This window comes from Amphibalanus amphitrite, unplaced genomic scaffold (assembly GCF_019059575.1).
Source record: "Amphibalanus amphitrite isolate SeventyFive unplaced genomic scaffold, NRLGWU_Aamphi_draft 000855F_arrow, whole genome shotgun sequence".
NCBI lineage: Eukaryota > Metazoa > Arthropoda > Thecostraca > Balanomorpha > Balanidae > Amphibalanus > Amphibalanus amphitrite.
In genome coordinates this window covers 210,422-234,040 of record NW_024882349.1, presented here as the reverse complement: position 1 = coordinate 234,040, position 23,619 = coordinate 210,422, and the positions used below count along the sequence as shown (strand labels likewise).

At 47.1% G+C, this 23,619-nt stretch overlaps 1 protein-coding gene across 4 annotated transcripts in view; it reads left to right on the top strand.

The window, feature by feature from the left end:
* Window positions 1-23,619, top strand: part of LOC122367179 (phosphatidylinositol 3,4,5-trisphosphate 3-phosphatase and dual-specificity protein phosphatase PTEN-like) — a 29,096-nt gene that overhangs the window by 3,727 nt on the left and 1,750 nt on the right. The window contains exons 4-12 of one of the 4 annotated variants that reach the window (XM_043340060.1): window positions 2,188-2,362; window positions 3,069-3,176; window positions 4,128-4,269; window positions 4,834-4,995; window positions 11,687-11,921; window positions 12,714-12,764; window positions 14,318-14,432; window positions 16,741-16,867; window positions 19,664-19,805. In XM_043340060.1, the coding sequence (XP_043195995.1) occupies window positions 2,188-2,362; window positions 3,069-3,176; window positions 4,128-4,269; window positions 4,834-4,995; window positions 11,687-11,921; window positions 12,714-12,764; window positions 14,318-14,432; window positions 16,741-16,867; window positions 19,664-19,749 (1,201 nt within the window). In that variant the 3' untranslated portion in view covers window positions 19,750-19,805. The remainder of the gene's footprint in view (window positions 1-2,187; window positions 2,363-3,068; window positions 3,177-4,127; window positions 4,270-4,833; window positions 4,996-11,686; window positions 11,922-12,713; window positions 12,765-14,317; window positions 14,433-16,740; window positions 16,868-19,663; window positions 19,806-23,619) is intronic. The other 3 variants (XM_043340061.1, XM_043340062.1, XM_043340063.1) reach the window with 3 other exon arrangements.

Below are 23,619 nucleotides of genomic sequence, written 5' to 3'. Positions count from 1 at the left end.
TTGGGGGTACACAAAAAGTATAGTGAATAAGGTTTTTGTTGGTACTGTTTCTAAAAAGGGTGGTAATGGTCTTGTTATGTTATAATTTTCTTATGAGAGAACGACTAAAATTGTATTGGTAATGCATAGGCGGTGTCAGGGCACCTATGTTGGGACGTAAAACATAACCCCCCTTTTTGGACGCCTGGATCCGCCTATTATAGCAAAAACCTGTCAAAAGAGGATGCACAATAACTGTATATGTTATCACATGATACCTTTTATTCACTGTTCGTAAAACTGGTGCAGCATCGTGATCTTCGCCCAAATGACTCGCTTCACGAATAGGACCCCCCCCCATTCCCAGTGCTCTGGAGCCGCCCCTGGTAAAGTTATGAACTTGAAATTTTCAGGGAATGTGCCTAATTTAGTTTTAGGAAAAGTCAGAAAATTTCAGCATCGTAGCTTCAGCGGTTTCGGAGATATTCCCGAAAAACCTGAGGGGTGGATAAAAACACCCCCCCCCCCCCTGCCACTAATAGGGTTAAATCGGCCTGCTGGGAGCGAAGGGTTGTGTCATGAGACCGCCGTTTTTGAAGGAGGAGGAGGGGTGCTGACTTGTAGGCGTAAGCGAGTGGAAAAGGGAGGGGGAGGAAATGAGTCATGATACGGTTAGGTAGCGGGGACTTGATATCGGCCTCTTTTGTAAAAGTTTTGCTAGGAGACATATATTATTAAATTTTTCGTGAAATTACATCGCCTCATTCGAGATAAGCGAGGAGCGGCGAATCATTACCCGGTTCGTTCCTAGCGTAGGTGCCTACTTTTCAAATTTGTTTTACAGACCGATTTCACTGTTGCTAGGGGACAGAACTTGATGTTAGTTTCATACTATAATAGGCGAAATTGTTGCGGTTTTACAGTCAAAACATAGAACCAAATTCGATATGTTTACTACTGTTTGATTTCTGGTGCAGAACTAGTGCATGTTTCATCTCATATGTTTATTTTTTGCACACATTCCTTATTCATCGGACCCAACGTACTTTTTATGGTTATGCTTCTTTTCTTTCAACCGAAGTGCATGTGCAGAGCGCCCATGCTCGCTCCTCCCTCCTATCCCTATCCACCCCCTCCTTCCCCTCCCCCTCCCCCACAGCTCGGCGTCACTGTTGCTAAGGGCGGTCGGACCCCACCGCCCGCCCCGGAGACCGGATAACCATGGCCTGCAGGCTATCTATCGCGCAGTAACAGCGCACACAGCGAGCTGCTCAGGCGGGCCAGCTGTGAGGAAGCGGGCTGGGGGTGGGGGAGGGGAGGGTTAGTTGTGGTGTGGGTGTGGGCTGGTTTTGGGAACGCTGAGATACAAAATGTAAAGAAGTCGTAAAAGAAGTAATATGTAAAAGAAGTCGTTGATGAGATAGCACGATGGACACATTCTTACATATGCGCGTTCATTATTTTACTTTGCGTGAGTTGTTTATCTGTCGTTTCAGCAAAGATATGGCGATAGAAGAAAGTATTTTTAGGCGTGGAAGTCATACAATTATTTAAAAAACTGGCAAGCGTGCTGGTTTGAAAATGGAGGGTACTGGGATTTGAACTTCGAACCTTTGTTGAAGCCCCGTGCAAGGTTTGAGTACAATGCGTCGCGGTAAATCCATGCGATGTCACACGTTACGCAGAAAACTGTCGTCAGGCCTTACCGAGGCGCTGTCGCGTACGTTCGTTTTTCTCGTGCAGTCACATCCTGTAGCACTCTCCTGTTCCCACGACCCACTGACTCATTGGAATCGCGCGACTTTCAAGTAAATCGCTTATCGCGACTTGCGGTCTTATGTGACAGAACTCTGGTTTTCCGATTTTCTTGCTGCTGATTGCCGGGATGGTAGCTATCTTGCACCATTGCAAGTTGCATCGCTCTGCAGTGTTTGTTCTTCTCGGCGACTTTGAGATTAGTGAAGTTACTGGTTCGCCCACGCCATTATACGATATTTTCATTCTTTGTAGTTGTGCCTACTCTTTTGGGCGAAACAATCACGTTCAAAGAAATGTTGTATCATATGAAACTGTGCAATGTTAGGATGCGTTGTCAAATCTCATGACGTCATTTTTATTCACAGCTGCCATGAGCGTCAGCACGATTCAGCCATATCCTTGACACATAGATAAAACATTATTGGACTAATGACGTCATTTTCTCCACAGCTGCCGGGAGCGTCAGTACGACTCAGCCATGTTCGAGGGTCGCGTCGAATGGGAGCCGTTTGAGGACCACAAGCCGCCCCGGATTGAGCAGATCGAGACTTTCTGCAGAAAAGTCCAGGAGTGGCTAGATGCTAACAAGGAGAATGTTGTGGCCATCCACTGTAAGGCGGGGAAGGTGAGATTCTACGGGGCAGGGAGACTCTAGGACATGAAAGACGAGACTCTTCAGGGGTGGCCATCCACTGTAAGGCGGGGAAGGTGAGACTCTACGAGGCGGGGAGACGCTATGAGACGAAAGACGAGACTCTGAGTCTTCAGGGGTGGCCATCCACTGTAAGGCGGATAAGGTGAGATTTTACGGAGTAGGGAGATGCTACGAGACGAAAGACGAGACTCTGAGTCTTCAGGGGTGGTCATCCACGACTGTAGAGTGTAGAGCCGGCAGGGTAAGACTACAGGGTAGGAAGACTGTACGACAGGAACAAACGAATTTTTGAGGCGGGAGGCTCCGCGGATGGGTAGACTACGACAGGGTAGGTGAGACTTAATGTGGGACAGTGAAGCACTACGTGCTTGTCATCCATCATATGGCTGGCAGGGAGAGACTCTACGGCGGGCAAGGTGAGATTCAACGGGGAGGGGAGACACCACGGCAGAAAAGGGAGACGCTACGGCGCGGGGAGAAGCTACGGCTGAAAGGAGACACAACAATTTGAGGAATAGCCTAGACGCTACAGCTGAGTCGCACGTGTATCTCTATTACATCGCTGTGCTACCTTTTGTGAAGCCTCTGATAAACCTTTTTTAATCCCAAGGGTCGCACGAGGGGTGATGCTCTGCAGCTGTTACCTGGTTCGCTGATTATTTATTTTATTCTCCAGGGTCGCACGGGGGTGATGATTTGCTGCTACCTCCTGTACGCCGGTATCTGCGCTACACCCGAAGAAGTGCTCGACTTTTACGGGAAGAAGCGAACCAAAGACGGCAAGGTAAGTGACGTACGAGTCTTCGGCTGGTGGTGACAATCTTTTGTGCTGGCGAGCTTTTTATGTCTGTAAAAATGTGAAGCTTTAGTAGAAGTCTGGGAGTGAAAAATGTACTTTAGCTGATGCGTCCAACTGCGGGTTAATCCCGCCCTTAAAGAATTTTGGAATGAATAGGCTAGTTCTGTAGTTCAACCCTGTTCTTAATCTGTTTTTTTTTTTGTGAATCATTCCCTTCCCTTTATTGTGTATGTATTGTATATATCTCTTTTGACCTCTCTACCCCGGTTCTAACCTCACAGACATTCTGACCTTTATTTACACTGCCCTGTGTTGACCTGTATTTGACCTCTCTCCACATTTCTCACCTCATCTCGCTCACTTCTCACCATTTGTGAGTGGAGTGAGGCTCACAACCTCACTTGATACCCAGTTTCCTCTATTGACCTCTTCTGACCTCTCTTTGAACCCCGCACTGACCATTTCTAGTCTGTCTCCAATCACAGACGCTTTGGCCTTTTTTGACCTCGCTGCCGTGCAAAGCCAAAAATACTATGTTAGGTCAGACTCTGACCTCACATAGTAGTTTTTGCCTTTGCACGGCAGCTCGGCTCCCACCATACTGACCAGTTTCTGACCTTTCCACAGTTCTGACTTCTACTGACCTCTCTCCCATACTGACCCGTGTCTGTCCCTCTCTCCACAGGGCGTCACCATTCCCTGTGTGTTGACATCTACTGACCTCTCTCCTCATATTGACCCGTTTCTGACCTCTGCTCCCAGTTCCACCATATTGACCCGTTCTTCCATTCCCTCTGTTGACTTCAACTGACTCCCCATACTGACCAGTGACCCGTATCTTCCTCTATCCACAGAGCGTCACCATTCCCTCTGTTGGCTTCTACTGACCTCTCTCCCATACTCAGATACTGACCCGTATCTTCCCTCTCTCCACAGGGCGTCACCATTCCCTCCCAGCAGCGCTACGTGACGTACTTCCATCGTATGCTGAAATCACGCTGTGTCTACTACCCTACCGAACTGTACCTGCAGGCCATCACCCTCGAGCCGGAGAGAGCACTCGAGAACATAGTGTCCAGTGAGTGTGGGAGAGGGGGAGGGAGGGAGGGAGAGAGAGAGAGAGAGAGAGAGAGAGAGAGAGAGAGAGAGAGGGGGGGGAGGGAGGGAGGGGGGAGGGAGAGAGAGAGAGAGAGAGAGAGAGAGAGAGAGAGAGAGAGAGAGAGAGAGAGAGAGAGAGAGAGGAGGGAGAGAAAGAGAGAGAGAGAGAGGGAGAGAGGAGATAGTGTTCAATTTACACACAATGTTTTCCCATAGAAATATTTACGGCTCCCTCTGAAGTATATGTCGATAACATTAGCTCACTCGTGAGGAGCTGCCGCGACCCAGTGTCTTTGTCCCTACATGCGGATATTTATCAGCGAGGACTCACTACCTCTCTCCATTCCGCCACAGGCGTGTATTTATCGATGAAGACCCGCTATATATCGCCATTCCCCCATAGACCTTTATTTATCAGTAAAACCCCTGCATTTCTTCATTCTCCTTCAGACGTCTTCTTCTTCTCTGAAGACGCGGTGCTGTCCCCGTGACTTAATCTTTCCAAGGACCTGGTTTACCTGTTTATCTCTCCATTCTCCCACAGACGTGTTCTTCTCCGTGAAGACCCGCTGCAGTACCGTACCCGCGGCCTGTAACGGAGACTCGCGGCCCACCCTGATGGATACTATCATAGAGCCGGACCTGAGGAAGGATAAGGAGCGCAAACTACTGACCTCGAGAGCCGTGGAGCCGGCCAGACGACAGGGTGAGGGGGGAGGGGCCGGACATGGGAGGCCGGGCCGGGAGGTATAGTACCTAGATGGGTACGAAGGGAGGGATGGACAGCAGAGCGGTTGTGAGGTATAGCTTAACCCATTAGCGCTCGGCGGATCAAAAATGGACGGTGTCTTTGAAAGGTGCCACGGTTGACTAGTTTCGTCGGAGGGGTCTGTCAATCCCTGGTGATTGATGAGAAGGGTTATCTGTAGATGGTTATCTGGAAACTGATGACCACAACCCTTAGAACTTTATTTGGTGGGGTCCTAAAGTTAGCGATTTCTTGATATTACGACAGAAATGCAGTGAAACGGCTTAATTTCGGTCATTGTTCTAAGTAATGAGACAGCAAGCACATATTATACTGAGGAAGGTCCACTTTTGCTAAATCCGTTGGCGATAACAGGCTCACTACGCCCCGGCGGTGCGTGGCGCGCGAGAAATTTTGAGCGACCAATTTGGACTCACCGGTCCTGAGGTCAGGCCCTCGCGCAGCTGGTGGCGGGCGCGGGGATTCCCGGATGCGTATTCGCCAATTGTATTACACGAATCGGCCAACCAATAGCTTGCCTCCTGAGTGACGTCAGCGTGGCGTCATACTTTCGGTCCTCGCCCTGGTGGCGACTATTGAAGCTAGGTTTTAAGTTATTGACATTTAAGCTACATGGGGTACGTTATCGCTGTGGCGAAGTGGTTAGAGTATCGGACTGGTAATTCAGAGGTAGGTGGTTCGAATCCACTCGGCGACTTCGATTTTCGTGTCATCTGTCATTGTGCGTTTTTTATACATTTGTAACGGCGTGCACCTAAGAAATCAGACGTAGGCATTCTTCTAATGAATATGTTGCATAAGATAGATATTTGCAGTCCAACCGATTGGTTCGGTTTCGGTATTTTCCAATGGTCTTTGTTTGTATTTGGTTTGGTAGCGGTGTTCTGATTTTCTGTGATTGACATCACTAATGCATAGTGCATACTATGCGAACGTAGCCAATGGAAAGACAAATGGTGCTGGGCGATGGCCATTCATTGATCAATATTTCTCACTGCCAATGGGTGATAGCACGCAGCATTGACAGGGGCGGCGCTGACCTTTTGAAAGTAGGTGGGCACTTGGCAAGGTAAAGTACCTAAAAGTAGCGAAAACTAAGATGAAAAGTAAAAATCGCACTCTGGTAAGCAGGCTATTAGATAGCTTTTCGTGTAAGAATCACCATGCACAAAAAAAGTTCGGCATAGCTGTTAGCGTAATCACGGGACGAGATAATCAGTTTCCAGCCGTCAGAGCGTCATCTATAGGAGCTATGCCCTAACTATAACTTTTACATTTCAGCCGCCAGGGGATACCTAAGTCCTCTTACTTGGAATCTAGTTAAAGGAAATAGTTCACTTTCACGAAATTATTTTTTTTTTGCAATGGATTTGTGATTTTTTATGTTCAAAATGATCAGCAAAGAAAATAAAACCTTTTTACAGCAAAAGATTATTTTCTATATTTTTGATATAGGAAGAACTTTTCAGTTTCTGTAAGGCACACGCGATCCAGTATGAAAAGAGCATGGGTCCCGAAAATTCTTAGAAACTAGAGAAATTATCGCGGCCACCGGCATTTGGGCGATCTGCTCGTGCTTTTGTTACTGGAGCGCCTCACTGGAGCGAATTTCTCTAGAGTTCTCGTAGATAATTTCTCTAGTTTCTGAAGAATTTCCGGGACCCATGCTCGTTTCATACTGGATGCGAATATATGCAAGGCACACATCCTCAACGCAAGACACATTTTTCGGGACGAGAAATAGAATATCTTTGCCTAGGGTGATCGTTGGGCTGTAAAAGCTCCTGATTTATGCTCGTCTCAGCCCAAGCTACGGAACTGCTATTCCAGTTCAAAACCCATGTTAAAATGTGAACTATTTCCTTTAAAGTCAAAAGATTTATATTAGACGTTTATGAAGATAACTTGGGACTGGTTGTTAAGTTGCATGCTCACGGCGGGCTGTCATCAATTTATCTCTATACATGTCTTATCTGATCGATGAAATGATACAGGAATCCGTTGTCATTCGAGTGTGTTTCATAATAGCTCTTCCGACTTTGACGAATATCGACAGTGCCGTAACAAAATTGGTAGTTCAGGTATAGACTGCAACTGCAGTTCTTTTGCAACTTATTCCTTAATCAGATGAACACTTGTCAGAGATTCATTGGGCGTACGATATTGGCGTGCGAACGTAGGGGCCAAAAATGCGCGTCTACGACCGACTTCTTTTTAAGAGAAAAGAACCGCTGAAGCAAGAATCGATCCACCGACCTGTCGTCCATCACACCGAGACTCTAACCACTCGGCTACGGCGACACATACATGTCTAATAGCCATATACAATGCAAAATAGTCTCAACTCAAATCTAGCCTCAATGCATGCATTGTCGCGGCGGATGGCTATGACGTCGCACTAGAGATGTCGCTAGTTGATGGGCCGATTCGTGTAATACAATTGGCGAATACGCTTCCCGGATAGCGGCGGCTAATGACAGGGGAGGGTACGCCGGTCAGTTTGTCGCGAGAGGGCAGATAGTGCGATTGTGTCATATTTGAGCTCGTAGTCTTCCACCAGTGGAACCAAAACAATCACCATGCCGCGGCAGCGGTATTTGACTCTACAGGAAGCCGGTGATGAACGATCTCGATTCTGTCGATGGTGATATTGATGTGGTGAGCATTCCGCCGGACGACAGTGACGAGGATGAAGGCAATGACGAATGCACCGGTGTCGCCGAGGTGGCAGACGTGCCTGGCGAAGTGGAAGTTCATTTCCAAACACCGCCAACTGAAGACAACACGCCTCCGCCGAAGAAAAAACGACGCACGGATCAAGGCGCTCCCACCTGGCGTAAACAGCAACCGGAATACACTGGCTGGCAGGCGCCTTCTAACGGACCGGAAGAAGCTCGGGAGAAGATCGCCAGCGAGCTGAGTGGGAGTACGGCTGTGGATATTTTTGAGAAAATCTTCACACCCGAAGTGTTCCATCTCATCCAGCTCGAAACCCTTCGGTACGCGAGAGATGTAAAAAACGACCAGCTCTTCTCTCTGTCCGACCATGAGCTGAAGGCGTTCATCGGAATATTGCTCTATTCCGGCTACAACCCGCTCCCCAGCGAGCGAATGTACTGGTCGAAGGACGACGACCTCGCCCGTCCTATCGTCCGCCAAGCGATGACGAGATCGGATTACCTGAAAATCAAGTCCTACTTTCACGTCCAGGACAACAATAAACAGCAAGAGACAAAAGACCGTGGCTTCAAGGTGCGTCCGCTTCTGGATATGATCAACAAGTCCTTCCAGCAGTTTGGTATTTTTCAGTCCAAGCTAGCCGTTGACGAGATGATTGTGAGGTACTACGGTCACAACAGCTTGAAGCAGTTCATACGAGGAAAGCCGATTCGTTTCGGCTACAAGCTCTGGGCGGTTTGTGGCAGTGACGGATACTGCTATAAATTCGACCTGTACTGTGGAAAGGAAGAGCGTCCTGAGCTGCGTGACCAGCCGCTGGGCACGAGAGTGGTGATGGACATGCTGAGCGTGGTGTCGGATCCTGGTGGTCATGAGGTGTTTTTTGACAACCTTTTCACCTCCAGAAGCCTCCTCGCGCAGCTGAAGGACCGCGGAGTACGCGCGACGGGCACAGTGAGGGAAAATAGACTGGACAAATGTCCCGTGACCGAGAGGAAGGAGATGGCAAAGTCACGGCGTGGCAGCTACGAACAGAGGTTCGACAGGACGTCAGAGGTGCTGCTGGTCAGGTGGCACGACAACAAGGTCGTCAACGTCATGACGAACTACGACGCAGCCGGCCCGCCCACCTCCACTACCCGGTACGACAGGACAGCCAAAAAGCGCCTCCCGATACCGCAGCCCAAGGTGCTGAAGACGTACAACACAGGGATGGGCGGAGTCGACCTGCACGACCAGCTTCTGGGTGCGTATGAAGTGGCGATCCGCGGAAAAAAATGGTATTGGTGTCTCATCACCAGGATGCTGGACATGGCCGTGGTCAACAGCCATATCCTGCATAAGACCGCGGCAACCGGTGACCAGCTGTCACTCATCAACTTCCGTCGTGAGATCGCCACAACGTACCTGAAGGCGGCAGCCTGCGAGAGAGACGCGGCCCGGCCGCTGCCGTCACACATCCCGGCCAGCCTCCGGTATGACGGAGTCGGGCACATGCTGGCACCGTTGAACGCCCGCCGTCGCTGCCAGCTAGAGAGCTGCAAGCTGCGCTCGACGAAGCGCTGTATCAAGTGTGACGTGGCCATCTGCTTCAAGTGCTTTGCGGTGTACCATGGTCTGTCGCCGTGAGTGTACACTGTATAGTGGTATGAGGTGCAAACGTGCAATGCGAATTCGACTGAATTATCTTCGTTTATACCGCGATGTCGAGTGAGAAAGTGTGCGATGAAAAATGACAGCTTGTGTTGAGACAGATGGTGAAAATTTGATCGCATTGTCATTATCATCTTATTGAAGCATTACTGCCGTATACCTACTATATGAGGAGTAAATGATGTGTTCTCATCGTTCTACACTCCACAGTTCCCATCATGTTGTAATTATGCATAGGTACGTCCCTAGGTTTTGTGTTTTGCGGCATTACATGACGCAGGTCGCCGTTTGAAAGGCCCGTCGATCTCGTTTGCGTGAAACATTGTAGTCACGAAATACATTATTTCCTTGGAATGTCAGGCTGTCTCGAACCTCCGGAAAATAAGCCGATATTGGATGAGTGCCTGGGGAGGGAAGGACTGGGAGGAGGCGGCCATGCTGCGGGTGGGGAGAGTGGCCGGCCGATCGGCGCGGGGCGGGGCGGACCCCGCGCCGGCCGCGGAGGCGGCGCGGCGGCTGGGAGCGGGCGCCCGGTGGCTCATTTTGGGTCGGTATCGTATCTCAAAAAGTTTTTGGAATTTTGGTCCAATTTTTTCGGGGCTTCTTAATCGCCCGAATTCAACATCAAATCCAAAAAATCATTATTATTGAATACTTGTTTCTATGCTCGGGCGTTAATGGGTTAAGAAGAAGGTAAGGAAGCACGGATGATATTAGATTCGTGGTCAGGTCTAGTTTGATAGATCTGAGACGGGGCAGGGGGCGGACATGGGAGGCTGGGCCGGGAGGTGTAGCTAGAGATAGGTACAAAGCAGGGATGGACATCAGAGCGGTTGTGAGGTGTAGCTTAAGAATAAGGGTACGAAGCAGGCCGGATAGACATTCGATTCGTGGTCAGGTCCGGTTTGATATGTCTTTAAGTGAGCGGGAAGGTTTATTCTTACCTCCGTTGGATTCATGGATGCGTTTTGTTTATGCGTTCTTTGGCTTGATAAGTGATGTAGTTTGTAATGTTTCGTGTAAGTATTAATTGAGGCTCTAATTCAATATAGTTGTAACAGTATTTTATCTGAAATATGATGCTGTGCCATCTCTCATTCTAATCAATACAAAGTTGGCATACAATAACCGTGGCTTAACCCTCGCCGGACCTATTGGTTTTCTACATACGCGCCGGCCGAGGGGGGGGGGGGGCGGGTACGACCCCCCCTCGCCGTTTCGCCCCTGGTGGAGCTAGCGCGTCGCGGAAAAAACGAGCGTGTGCGCCGTTACGAGACGCAGAGATTGGTACCCGATTTTAAGGTCCTAGGTCAACCGGTGACCTCTGAGGTCAGGTCAAGTGCCCCAAGGTACGGTTCAGTTTTTGGTGAATAACTTCGCAAAAAACGGCCACAGAGCGCCGATTTTGGCAGCATCGTGTTCGTCTCGCTCAGGCGCGTCGAATGATATACTTTTTGTCCGGGTCAGGTCAACTTGGGGTGTTGACCTCAGGTCAAGGTCAGGTCAGCACCCCCAGGTCACGAAGTTGGTCGAAAGAGGTCATGTCGCATATCATTCGATTCGGCAGGTCTTCCTGAGTCCATTGGTGGCTTTCCCGACTCGCTAGCTCAATTTGGTCAAGAGTTATTGACGAAAAACTAATATGACCTTGATGACGTCATAAATGACGTCACACAAGGTCAACATTGCAAAAGTGACGCATCTAACCTTGCAAGGAGTGCATCAAATCACGATTCTGTGTGCTTGAGATAGTTGGAGATCGTTCTCGGCGCCAGAATAGCAGTTTGAATTTTTCCCCATTGACTTATAATGGTGAGGTCACGAAAATGACCTGACCTCATATGACCTTTAGGAAAAATCCGAGATATACAAGTTGTGGGACTCATAATGGATACTAGATCCTGCAAGTTTCATTTCCCTGTGACATCTCCTCTGGCAGTGAGGGCGTTGCGAAGTTGCGACATCTGAAGACCGTGCAGAGGTTCACTTATGACGTCATAGGTCAGTGACCTGACCTGACCCAAAAATGCGGTTGGTGTCAAAAGATCCGGCTTGGATCAAAGGTCAGGTATGCCAAGTTTCAGCTCTCTATCGCCAGCGTGTTCGGAGCTATCGCGAAAAAAACCCTATGGGGGGGGGCGGCACCCGCCCCCCCCCCTCGGCCGGCGAGGGTTAAATGCGGCTGTGTAACAAAGCAAACGAAAAACACACACATTTCACAGCCATCGGGACATCTCCGTCACAAAAACTATTGGCCCCAATACCAACCCTTGCAATACCCCTTCTCTCTCCGCAGGCGACACCTGTCTACGAATCCCCGTCGACGGTGAACTACCCGTCCGGGGCGACTTTAAACTAGAGCTCCTCTACAAGCCGAAGAACAAGCTGAAGCCGAGGGAGAAGCTGTGCTGGTTGTGGTTGAACACGTTCTTCGTGGCCGGAGGAGCGTCGGAGCGGGCGGATAGGATGGAGCGTGCGTCCAGTTGTCCGGAGGACGAGGGTCCGCCCGGACAGGGGTACCCCATAGTCAGGTGAGTCAAGTGGAAGAACTCAATCGGTAGTCTGAGTCAAGGAAGGCTAGGACTGACTGATAGGAGATGGACGTTAAAGGGGTGGGATTTCGTTAGTTGGTGCATAATAATTCCGCACTCCGCAGTCGACACGTCCTTCAACCCCAATAAGGCATAAGCGTGCCTTACTGTCAAGTGTGATAGGCTGAGGAGTGAGGAATGAGGAAACAGGGCTAAATACGGGCTCACGTGAGCACACTAGTTACTGAGCTAAGAATTGTCTGATAATCAAGTGATATTAATGAAAGAACGAAGCTGTCTAGCTGGTTAGCTCAAGGAGACGGCTACCCGACTGTCATGCGATAAGATCACAGTTGTCTGTGAGTACGGTCAGAGTCATTGTAATTGATGGCGCTGGTCCTCGAGCTACTGAATTATTTCTGGGTGTTAACCTTTTTTGATATTTTACCTAAAAGCGCTAAGCTGCTCGCTCAGTCGGCATATCTAGCCTGGTGTAGTGATTGTTCCAAACATGTTGAGTCTGAGTATATGGGCTGTTTTGTGTCTGCGAGCGGGAGCCAGTGAGCTCGTTCTGAGGTAATATATCTGGTTTGGTAGATGTACTTTGTGAATCAATGTGGTGTGTCTATGTTGGAGTCAGTGTATCATGAGTTGTTTTTCCTGTGAAAGTCAGTGACGGGTGCATTAGCAGACTACTTTGTGAATCAATGTGATGTGTCTATGTTGGAGTCAGTGTACCATGAGTTGTTTTTCCTGTGAGAGTCAGTGAGTCAGAGAGTCCAACCTCCACAGGAAACAGGAGTCCCTGCCGGTGTCCTTGGATCCGCCGCCCGCCGGCAGAGTGTGAGTGTCCGGGAGAGTGTCCAGGGAGTGCCTTCACGAGGGGACTGTACTCTGAGGAGCTGTACTCATAGGGAACTCTTCAAGAGCACCTGGGACTTTCCTAGAAATGCCCTGAGACAGCATAGCTGTAAAGCTATATCAGATTTTTCTCAGATTTAGAAAAGATTCTCTCGTGAGAATCCTTGGAGAGTTTCCAAGACAACCCTTCAATGTTGTCTCCAACGAAACCTCTAAGAGTGCTTTCTTGAGAACTTTCAGTATGATCTTTGGAGAACCCTATGAGTACCCCTCCCTCACGTTTGTCTCACTGGATTGGTGCTGGTTAACGGTGGTGGTGTCACCCTATGAGTGCTGTAAATAATTGAGTGTCATGTGGGAGTATGCTCTGAGTGCTGAGTGTCTGGTGGAGGTTAACTGAGTGTCCTTTGTCGGGGTTGAGTGTCAATCAGGGTAATGGGTGTTTGAAAGGTGCTTGATCGGAAAGTTTGGGTGGCATGTGTTTTATTTCCTCAGATGATCAATTGAAGCTTCAGTGAAGTGAAAATTTTTAAGTTAACCACGATCATTTTGTATGCGACAATTCGTCTTCCTGTTCATGTACTGCACGCGGATTTTATACTCGGAGGTGTTTGAACTGGTATCGGCACGCGATTTGTGTTTCTTTTTGGCACTGGTACACTCTGTGGGTTTTGTTTGCCATGAGGAGCGCTTTGATTTTGAATTTGTTACACAATGGACATTGTTGACTTGCCATTTACATAAAGGGCTAACAACGAATACCGCCCATGAAATTACGAACAGTTCCAATGGCGGATCTTATACATTTCTGCATTTTGTAACCTTAAGCCTTCACAGTACCTGTAGTTTGGCTGACATCTCGTTTTAGCCTGTTCCAACCATTTTCTCTCAAAGTTCGTGTAGTAACCTCTAACTACTCTTTTTTCTCGTCATCTATGCTCACATTGCTCACTATTTGCTCTCATATTTCGTGCAGTAGCGTCTCTGTAATGCTGCTAACATTTTGCAACCGTTTCCTAACCATAAAGTTTGTTTTTCCTGGTCCGAACTGTGACTTCTGATCGCTGTGAAGTGTAAATATTTATTGATTTTCGCCATTTTATCTCACAGTTCATGCAGTTTTGTCCGTCATGTTGCTACCATTCTCACCATTTGTTTCGCCTTTGGTCCTTACCATTTCTGCCGTACAACTACGCAGCGACTCTCATGATAATTTCACCCGCTGTAATAATCCTGTCGCCATTTCTATCGTACAGTACCCGCAGTGACGCCCATGATTAGTTGCTTCTCTTATTCTCTCACCATTTACTCTCACCATATGTTCTTACAGTTCCTGCAGTGACGCGCGACTACAGCTGGGTGCCAGTAATAGGATAACGCTCACACTGGGGGACTCATTCTCACCATTTATTCTCACCATTTGCTCTGACCATTTGTTCTCACAGTTCATGCAACGATGCGCCGCTACTGACGGGTGCCAGTAATGGCATAACCTTTACACTCGTGGAACTCATTCTCACCATTTGTTCTCACAGTTCCTGCAGCGACGCGCGGCTACCACTGGGTGCCAGTAATAGGATAACGCTCACACTTGGGAAGGACGAACTGGACAAAGGATGGAAGGACTCCCGGCTACCCGAGAGCTTCAAGGTAAGGGTGCGCTAATGGCGGTGGTTTTAGAAAGAAAAGTGTACTGAGTTCATGTGTATATCTGAGACAGCAGTTAGTATGTACTGCAGTCGTGCTTATATTTTCTTCGAATGGTTGAAAGTAACACAGGTCATAATGAGGAAAAAGATTGGTGATGATAAGATGTTGTTCCTTTTTATGTATATCTGTCTAGGTTCGAAAGCTTCACGGCAGTATCCTGTAGGTGATTAACTGAAATTGTGCTTAAATCTGCGTCTACCTGGGATCGATGGTTTAAAAGTAACCGGGATGATAATGAGAAATTCGTAGGTGTCTGAAATGTAACGAACGTAATGTCCACGTGTTCCAGCTCCACCTGAGTCTGGCTTGTCAGAATATGCGTCTCTGTTCTGTATTCACCTATTTTTTTTTAATAAATTTAGTCCGAACCTTTTTATAGGAAGGATTCACAAGGATAGAGCCACCACTAAGCGAAGCTTGTTGCGGCGACCCTGCCCTCTACCCTCCGATCGCGCAATTCCAGTTCTATAGCAGAATTTAGAGTCCAAAGTTTAACGTGCGCAGTGCGCACGTAGCCGCGCACGGCCGGTCCCCTCACTGACTTCGCCTGGCTACGGCCTGCCACCAACCGCAACCATACCTGTCAGGAGGCCCATAAATGTCGAGCGCCCGTCGTGCTTCGAACCCGGACTGTTATAACCGGGAACGCGTGCTCTCACCACGCGGAGTCCAACGCTCTACCAGCTGAGCTACGGGACCTATACATCTGGTATTTAACGAACGTGTCTCCCTTTGTTTCCAGCTGCATCTGAGCTTGGTTGGACGGAATATATATCTCTCTTTGGTCATTGGTGTCTACCTTTATAAAGACTATCTAATCAGCTTATTTTTCTTTGTTTCCAGCTGCACCTGAGTCTGGCCCGACGGAATATGTATCTCTCTTTGGTCATTGGTGTCTGCCTTTATATAGACTATCTAATCGGCTTATTTTTCTATATTTCCAGCTGCACCTGAGTCTGGCCCGACGGAATATGTATCTCTCTTTGTTGTCTACCCATGTGTATTATATATAGTCAACGTGTTTTTCCGTGTTTCCAGCTTCCCTGAGCCCATCTCGACGGACTAGGCAATTAGGCATCTCTGAGGCCTCTTGCACCAAAATACCTAGCTAGGTAGAATCGGCAAAATACCTACCTAGTAAAACTACCTACGGCGGTAGCTTCTCTTGCACCATCCTACCTACCTACCTAGGTACATTTGACAGCTCGCGTTTTTAGGATTTGTTTTGATTGGCTGTTTGGCGACGAATTATTTGTGGGCGCAAACAAATAGTAACTAAGGAAAACAACTAAATGGATATTGTATTTATTAATATACATTTTGGTATTATCAAATCATTTTTCATTTACGTAAATACCGATAGAAATTATTTTGATATTAAATTACTTGAACAAATAAGCTTCGTTTCCATGGCAACGAGTGAGTCTTCAACCTGGCTGTTCTGCTACGGAGGTTTATCGCCTTGGTACGGAGAAGCGCCTCTGTGAACCCATGGAGCATTTGGTCAATTATATTATTATTCACTCATAAAATATTGATTTATCATTGTCTAAACATTTTGTAATGCCTAATTTACATAAAAGTACCCGTGGACTATCATGTATTGTGCCTATTGTTACTAATTGAATCATTTTACCCAAGGTTTTGCTAGTTATTTTGGAAGCCCGAATGTACCGTCAAATCGCCAAAAATTCCTCCGCGAGTACTTCTTTCCGGCTTTCGGTGCAAGAGGAAAACAGCCGGTCGGACTTTAACAACTGGTAAGTTCCGATGCCGCTCGGTAGAATTTCTAGGTAAATTTTCACGGTAGCGTTTTTTGGTAGGTAGTTTGGTGCAAGAGAATTTAGGTAAAATCGGAATTTACCTTGGTAGGTAGTTTGGTGCAAGAGGCCTCTGTTCTGTATTTTCCTATGCATCTGATATTTAACGAACGTGTTTCCCTTTGTTTATAGCTCCAGCTGAGCCTGGTTGGACGGAATATGTATCTCTCTTTGGTCATTGGTGTCTACCTTTATATAGAATATCTAATCGGCTTATTTTTCTTTGTTTCCAGCTGCACCTGAGCCTGGCACGGCGTAATATGTATCTCAGTTCTACATTACCTATGTAAATTATGTCTTATCACCCTATTTTTCTATATTTTCAGCTCTATCTGAGCCTGTCGCGACGGATCAATGTTTATCTCCCTTTTGACTCTACCTATGCATTGTATATAATATCTAATCGGCTTATTTTTCTTTGTTTCCAGCTGCACCTGAGTCTGGCGCGGCGGAAGGCGCGGGTGTCCCAACAGCAACAGCTGCCCAGGGTTACCGGGTCCGACTCAGATAGTGAAGACGACAGCGGGGACGACTATCCAGGGGAGAGGGACGGAGGTGAGCGAGAGGGAGAGAGGGAGAGAGAGAGAGAGAGAGAGAGAGAGAGAGAGAGAGAGAGAGAGAGAGAGAGAGAGAGAGAGAGAGGGAGAGGGAGGGGGAGGGAGGGAGCAGGGCCGCGGAGTCGATGGATTTTCGGCGACTCCGACTCCGACTCCGACTCCGGCTTTCAAAAACCAGCTCCGACTCCGACTCCGACTCCGGGCAGAATTGTCGACTCCGACCGACTCCAACTCCCGACTCCGACTCCGCAGACCTAGCAGTGCTGCGGAGTCGACAGATTTTCGGTGACTCCGACTCCGACTCCGGCTCGGGTTTCTAAAATCGACTCCGACTCCGACTCCGACTCCGGTCACAACTGTCGACTCCGACCGACTCCGACTCCGACTCCGACTCCGACTCCGCAGCCCTGGGAGGGAGGGACAGAGGGAGGGAGGGAGGGACAGAGAGAGAGAAAGAGAGAGAGAGGGGGGACGGGTATACAAAATTGTGCATGGAAACTGGAAAGCATCGTTTATAATTGTTCCTGATACTCATTCTGAAAAGAGGAACAATTTCCTGAAAGAAATCCCCCCCCCCAAAAAAAATGCCGCTCGACTCTCTCGCAGAGACGGTAGCATACGTTCTCCGTCTGCCGGCTTTGTGGCCCTGGAACGGATAAACTACATATAGGCTCTACCGGGCATGTGTCCCTTGGATTGATAAAACCAGCAACTCTACCGGACATGTGTTTCTTCCTTGGACCGATAAAACCATCGGGTCCACCGAGATGTAATCTCCGGACGAAAAAAGATGAAAAATAACATAAAATTATTAGCTCCACCGGGCCTGTGGTTCTTGGACAGGAAACTGTCAGCTCTATCGGGCATGTGGCTCCATGAATCACGAAAACTGTCAATATGGTGTCGGTACTTCGCATGTCTGCTGTCTTCTGTTATGTGCGCGCAATGATGCTATGAATGCTGTCGCCTGCATCCGAATGCCTGTTGACCTGTGACCTCTTCTGACCTTCCCTGACCTTTGACCTGAAGGACCTCTAGCTTGTCCTGAACCTGATATTTGTAACAAAGCATATTTTGTTCTTTCCCATACAGCTGACTTGCTTTTTACCTCATATTTTATCCACCCTATATCGCGGTACCCTGTCGGGTCTTACTGCGTTGCTCCGAATGACTATCCCCCGGTTTTCTTATCATTTCTATTGAAATTATCCCTCACTTTGCCTCCCGGATTTTCCGTTTCCTTTTCATAAATGTATCTAGTCAGGTCTACTACCTTTCTCCTAACTATTCGATTCGATGCTATCGTCCTTCGACGATAGCATCGATTTATTTATTCGATTTTCAAGGGCTTCCCTCTCTGCCCTGAGTCCCTTCCTCTATTGCCTCGCATTCGTCATCACCCGACAGTTCTCCTATATACAGTCGCCTTGCTTGGCCTCGTCATGCCTCGCTTTTGCGTCTTTTTCGCCGGCAGCTTGTCCAAGGACTGTGTGTCCCAAGACATCCTCAATTCACACGTGTCTTACTTCCTACATAACCTTTGAGATATGATCTGAGGCCTTTGATCCATGATCTATGCGTCAGCCATGATCTCAGGCCCATGACCTCAGATATATAGTGACCTCAAAGCTGAATTTAACCTCAGGCCTATGAAACAAGATCAAGTATAATCTCACCTGACCCATGACTGACCCTGACCTGACATTTCACCCATGACCTGACCTATGACCTGGGGCCATATTCACGTCGATCATTTTCGTAAGAATTTTCTTAAGTTTGACCTACTTCTTAAGTTATTTTTTTTATTCACGTGAGTTCCGTCGATAAAAACTTAAGAAGTGTCGACGTGAATACCAAATTTTACTTACGAAAGAAAATCGACTTACGAAGTCGACGTGAATACGGTCCCTGGCACGTTACCTCCGGCCCATCACCTGACATAGCCTGCGGTCTGTGACCTGACCTAGGACCTCAGACCTATGAACTCAAACCTGTGTATTACCTACGATCCTATATCCTCAAAGCTATGTAGCATCTATTTCTCCTACGGCCCCACACCTTCGACTTCAACGCTCTATCTCATCTCGCCCTCAAATCCATGATCTTTGTCCCATAGCCTCAGACTTATAATGTCATACTTAAACCCTCTATCTCATCTCTCCCTCAAATCCATGATATTTGTCCCATAGCCTCAGATTTTTAACCTCATACTGAAACCCTCTATCTCATCTCGCCCTCAAATCCATGATCTTTGTCCCATAGCCTCAGACTTTTAACCTCAGGCTTCAACCCTATATTTCATCTCGCCCTCAAATCCATGATCTTTGTCCCATAGCCTCGGACTTTTAATCTCAGACCTCAACCCACTATATCTCGCCCTAAAATCCATGATCTTTGTCCCATAGCCTCAGACTTACAACCTCAGACTTCAACCCACTATCTCATCTCGCCGTCAAATCCAATATCTTTGTCCCATAGCCTCAGACTTATAATCCCAGACTTCAACCCTTTATCTCATCTCAGCGTCAAATACATGATCTTTGTCCCATAGCCTCAGACTTATAACCTCAGACTTCGACCCTATATATTCTGATCTCGCCGTCAAATCCATGATCTTTGTCCCATAGCCTCAATCTTCAACCCACTATTTCATCTCGCCCTCAAATACATGATCTTTGTCTCATAACCTCAGCTATCTCATCTCGCCCTTAAATACATGATCTTTGTCCCATAGCCTCAGACATAACCTCAGACTTCCCTCTATCTCATCTCGCTCCACCCTCGTGCCGCACAGCGCTGTTTCAGCCGCCGGCGGCTGCCCCGTCCCGACCTGCCGAGAGGTCGTACCCGTGGCTAAGGACACAGACACCTCAGAGCTAGCGGCCCGTGTCGCCCCGGCCGGCAGAGAGGGCTGGCGATAGCGCCGGTCTAGCTCGGTAAGTAAGAGGGGGGGGGGGTGTTTGGTGTTTGTTTGGTTTTGTTGTGTGTTACGTTGGCTGCGTTTGTTGGTTGGTTGGTTGGTTGGTTCATGTTTGACTGGTGCATTTGTTTTGTTGGTTGGTTGGTTGGTTGGTTAAAATGGTTGGTTTATTCTCGCTATGTTCCTCGCTAAAGCACTTCACACCATTAGTTTGTTGTTTGGCTGGTTGGCTGTTCTGCTGGTAGATTGGTTATTTTGTATCGTCTCGTTTCTTGGGGTTTTATGTTGTGTCGATTAGTTTGGCTATTTTGTGCTCTGCTCTTGTTGGAAACTAGTGTGGGGAAGACGAGGAAGGGAATTAGATAAGCAGTGGGAAAGACGGGAATAGTTAATTGGAGAAAGGAGTAAGTTGCGATAGTAGAAGGGAAGTAATAGCTAGAAGTTGCTAGTAAAAATTATGTAAGAAGATGACTCTGTTGACTTGATGATCTTGTAAGGATGTACGGGTTTGCAAGTAAGAATTATGATTAGATGCGTGAGTTTGATAGTGTGTGCACTGTAATCGGTGTTGTGCATTCGGATGAATTTGATGGTTCCAAGCTACCTGACTTAGGGTATTGTGCGCTGTGATCTGTAGACTAGCGATAGGCTTGAGGCTTTTTAGGGCGAGTAGTGAGAAAAACACCTGGGCAGTCTACTCGTTACTTTATATCAGTGTAAAGTCTATGTGTTTGACAGTCTCTATGTATAGCTAAGATTGGAATGAGTGCTTTACTGGATGTACGGCTCTCGCGAGGTTAAGCGATAGATTTTGCACTTTAACATTGCCGGTTATATCTCAGAAACTAATCGATCTACGATGAAGCCATTTTACACGATCATGGCCGGTTTGTTACCCAACAAGTCGATCGCATCTTCAACACTTAAAAGCTTAAGACGACGAAGATATAGCCTGAAGCACACTAAACTTTCTAGGTGCAAAACCTACCGCTAAAACCCGCGAGACCTGTACTTGCGTGTAGATTTCGTTGTTTGTTGGGTCGCGTGATGATTTTTCGAACGAGAATTATTGAGCTATATTGATCAAAATGACCTGTTCAGAGCCAACAGAGTTGCTTGATTGTTCTGTAGACTATTTTATATGTCTGTTGTATCTATTGCTATTTAGCTTAGCATGGCAACCAGCTATCGTGAACATAACTACTTATAATGAACCTGGCTGTATCGTCTAAGCGTATATAACGCTTGGGACTTACCCAAGTTCTGAGTTTTCCTTCAGCTGTCCACTAACCGCTAAGGAACGCCATTGTAATTTTTAACGTCGTTCACTATTAGACTGCCCACATGATCATACCGTAGTAAATTACTGGCGACTGATTGGTTAAGCTTCGGCGTTTATAGCACGATTTACAAATGCGACCGCTACTGACCAGTTTATGTATTCGTTTTGCTATCTTGGGGATTAATTGTCACTGTTACGCTCCTTTTTTGGCTTTTTTTGTTGAATTAGCCTTTAGCCTGGTGCGCGCGTGTGACTTGTGTCGTCTACTTTTGATATTTTTCGTCATTTGCTGTCATTTACCTTATCCAGATTTTTCACCTTTGTTTTCCCTGACTTGGTACGCATGAATTTGTATATATGCTTCCTGCTTGCTTTTATGCCTTCCTAGCATGTTCTGTCCTAAGCGTGGCGAATCGCTTTTGCATGGCTTTATTTCAGCTGTCCCCAATCCCCATGCTATGTTAGACTTCTGCTTTGTCGCCGCTTTACCTTCGTTGCGCTATAAAACCATGTCATCCGCTTTATAACAAAGTTGTATGCAGTGTTTTATTTTATGAAGCAATTCATGTTTTGCGTAAGACCCATTACGTTATCCCTTTGCAAGTTTTTTTTTTACATAAAGCTAAAAGGGAAGCTTTGAAGCTTTTAAACAACTACCACTCCGTCACTAAAAAGCATTTCTCGACACTTATGTCAATGCCTTGCCATATTTTTACAATTATGTACAAACAATTTTTCAATGATGCATATTTGTGTCTCAGTTAACCATTTCAGGGAATGGGATGTTTTACTCATCTCACCATTATAAATGTCGGAGATGAGTGTTATGGTCGGGTATTTGTTTCTGATCTGGCTTCACGGGGATTTCAAGGGGCATTTTTGGTTTATCATACTGTAGCGTAAGAAATTGACGAAAGTTTCCTCTTTTGCCGAAAAAAAGGTGGGAGCATTCAATTTCCAGTGAGATTTGTACACTATTGTGTTTCAAGCTCTTTAGACCATAGCTGTCATCGGTGTTCGAAAATGACGGCATTTTACGTCGTCCATTCTATATTTCAGAACGACAGAGCACCCAGGTATGGGAGTTTTTTTTAATGAGCGAGCACCCATGCATAAGTCCGCCTATCACAATGACGTCATTTGTTTTACATTTTAGAACGATAGGGCACCACCTATAGATTGTCTGCATTTCCTAATATCCTCATTTTACCTCACCGTTTAATATTTCATAACGAGAGTGCACCGAATGTGTACAGCGTATGTGTATCAATATTTGTATACAGGGTGGAAAGTAATTACGCGAACATACTTTTTCGTCTTATAGCAATGGAAAAAGCGGCGGTAACATGAAAATTTCATCTTTTCATATATTCCTATTTATGTGCGATACACTGACAAAGGCGTTCAGGCATAATTGACATGAGCATGTCAAGCACTGTTGGCCAAAGCTTAGTCCACGCCTCCTGGAGCTGTCTGGTGAGGCAATCGATGTTGGTGGCTACTAGCAGCTCTTAGACGCTCTCCTGAAGAGTCGCCTGGATATTTTTGATCAAATTGAGGCCTGGGCTATTCCCAGATTGACCATTATATGCCCAGAAGAAGAACGGGTTCTCAAAGCACCAGTCTTGCGTCTTTTTGGCCGTGAGAGGAAGGACTTTATCAATCATGAAGAAGAGTTTCTTTGCGTCGGGCACAAAAGTGCGCTCAATCATTTTGCCCCTTTTGGTGCATTGATGGATTAGATAAAGAGACTCGTCTGGAAGGATGTTCCACTAGTTGTATACTTTATTTTTGGTGGCCTTGTTGGTCACTACATGCAATTCTGACACCATCCGGGCGCTCATAACACGCTGATGTGTGTTCCTTTGCCGGATGTTTGAAGGTTGGGACGGGCGGGACGTCGGACGCATCAGCAGCCCCCAACGCGTTGTTCTGCAGGTTTGACGGATGAAATAGCTTCGAAGATGTCTCACCCAACCACAAAGCCAGCTGCCTGTCCTCCTCTGTTCAGGTTTGGCGGTCTTTAGAAAACTTAAATTGACAATCCTGCTGTTAATTCATGAATTTTGGCCATCTCGATTGTTTGTACGGCTTGATTTTCGAATTTTCACGGATTTATGCATGAATCGTGATATCTTAGATCGGGTACCCGGCCAAAGTAAACCATTTCGCCTGTTTTCGGGTCGACTGTTGTCGTTTGGTCGCGGAAATGGTGACCACCCATTCGGCGCCTGAATTCGCCGAGGTTTTACTGCCGCCAACGGCTTTGCCTGTTAAGTCCTCTTAAGTTTTATTATGCTTCAACCAAAGGTGTAATTGAGTAATGCTGGTGCCGAGACCGTTCCGAGTCCCTTCCACACCAATCCAGCCAAAATAATCACAAACGCTTTCCCTGGCAACTTCAAATTGAGCTCTTTGCCCATTTTGGTCTTGTGCAGCGTATGGCGTCAGAACCACTCGAAGCCGAGAGGTGTTGTAGACCTTCCAAGTCATTTTTCAAAGTAAGGTCACTTTTGTTAGATGAGGCGACAACAAACACGACCAGTCA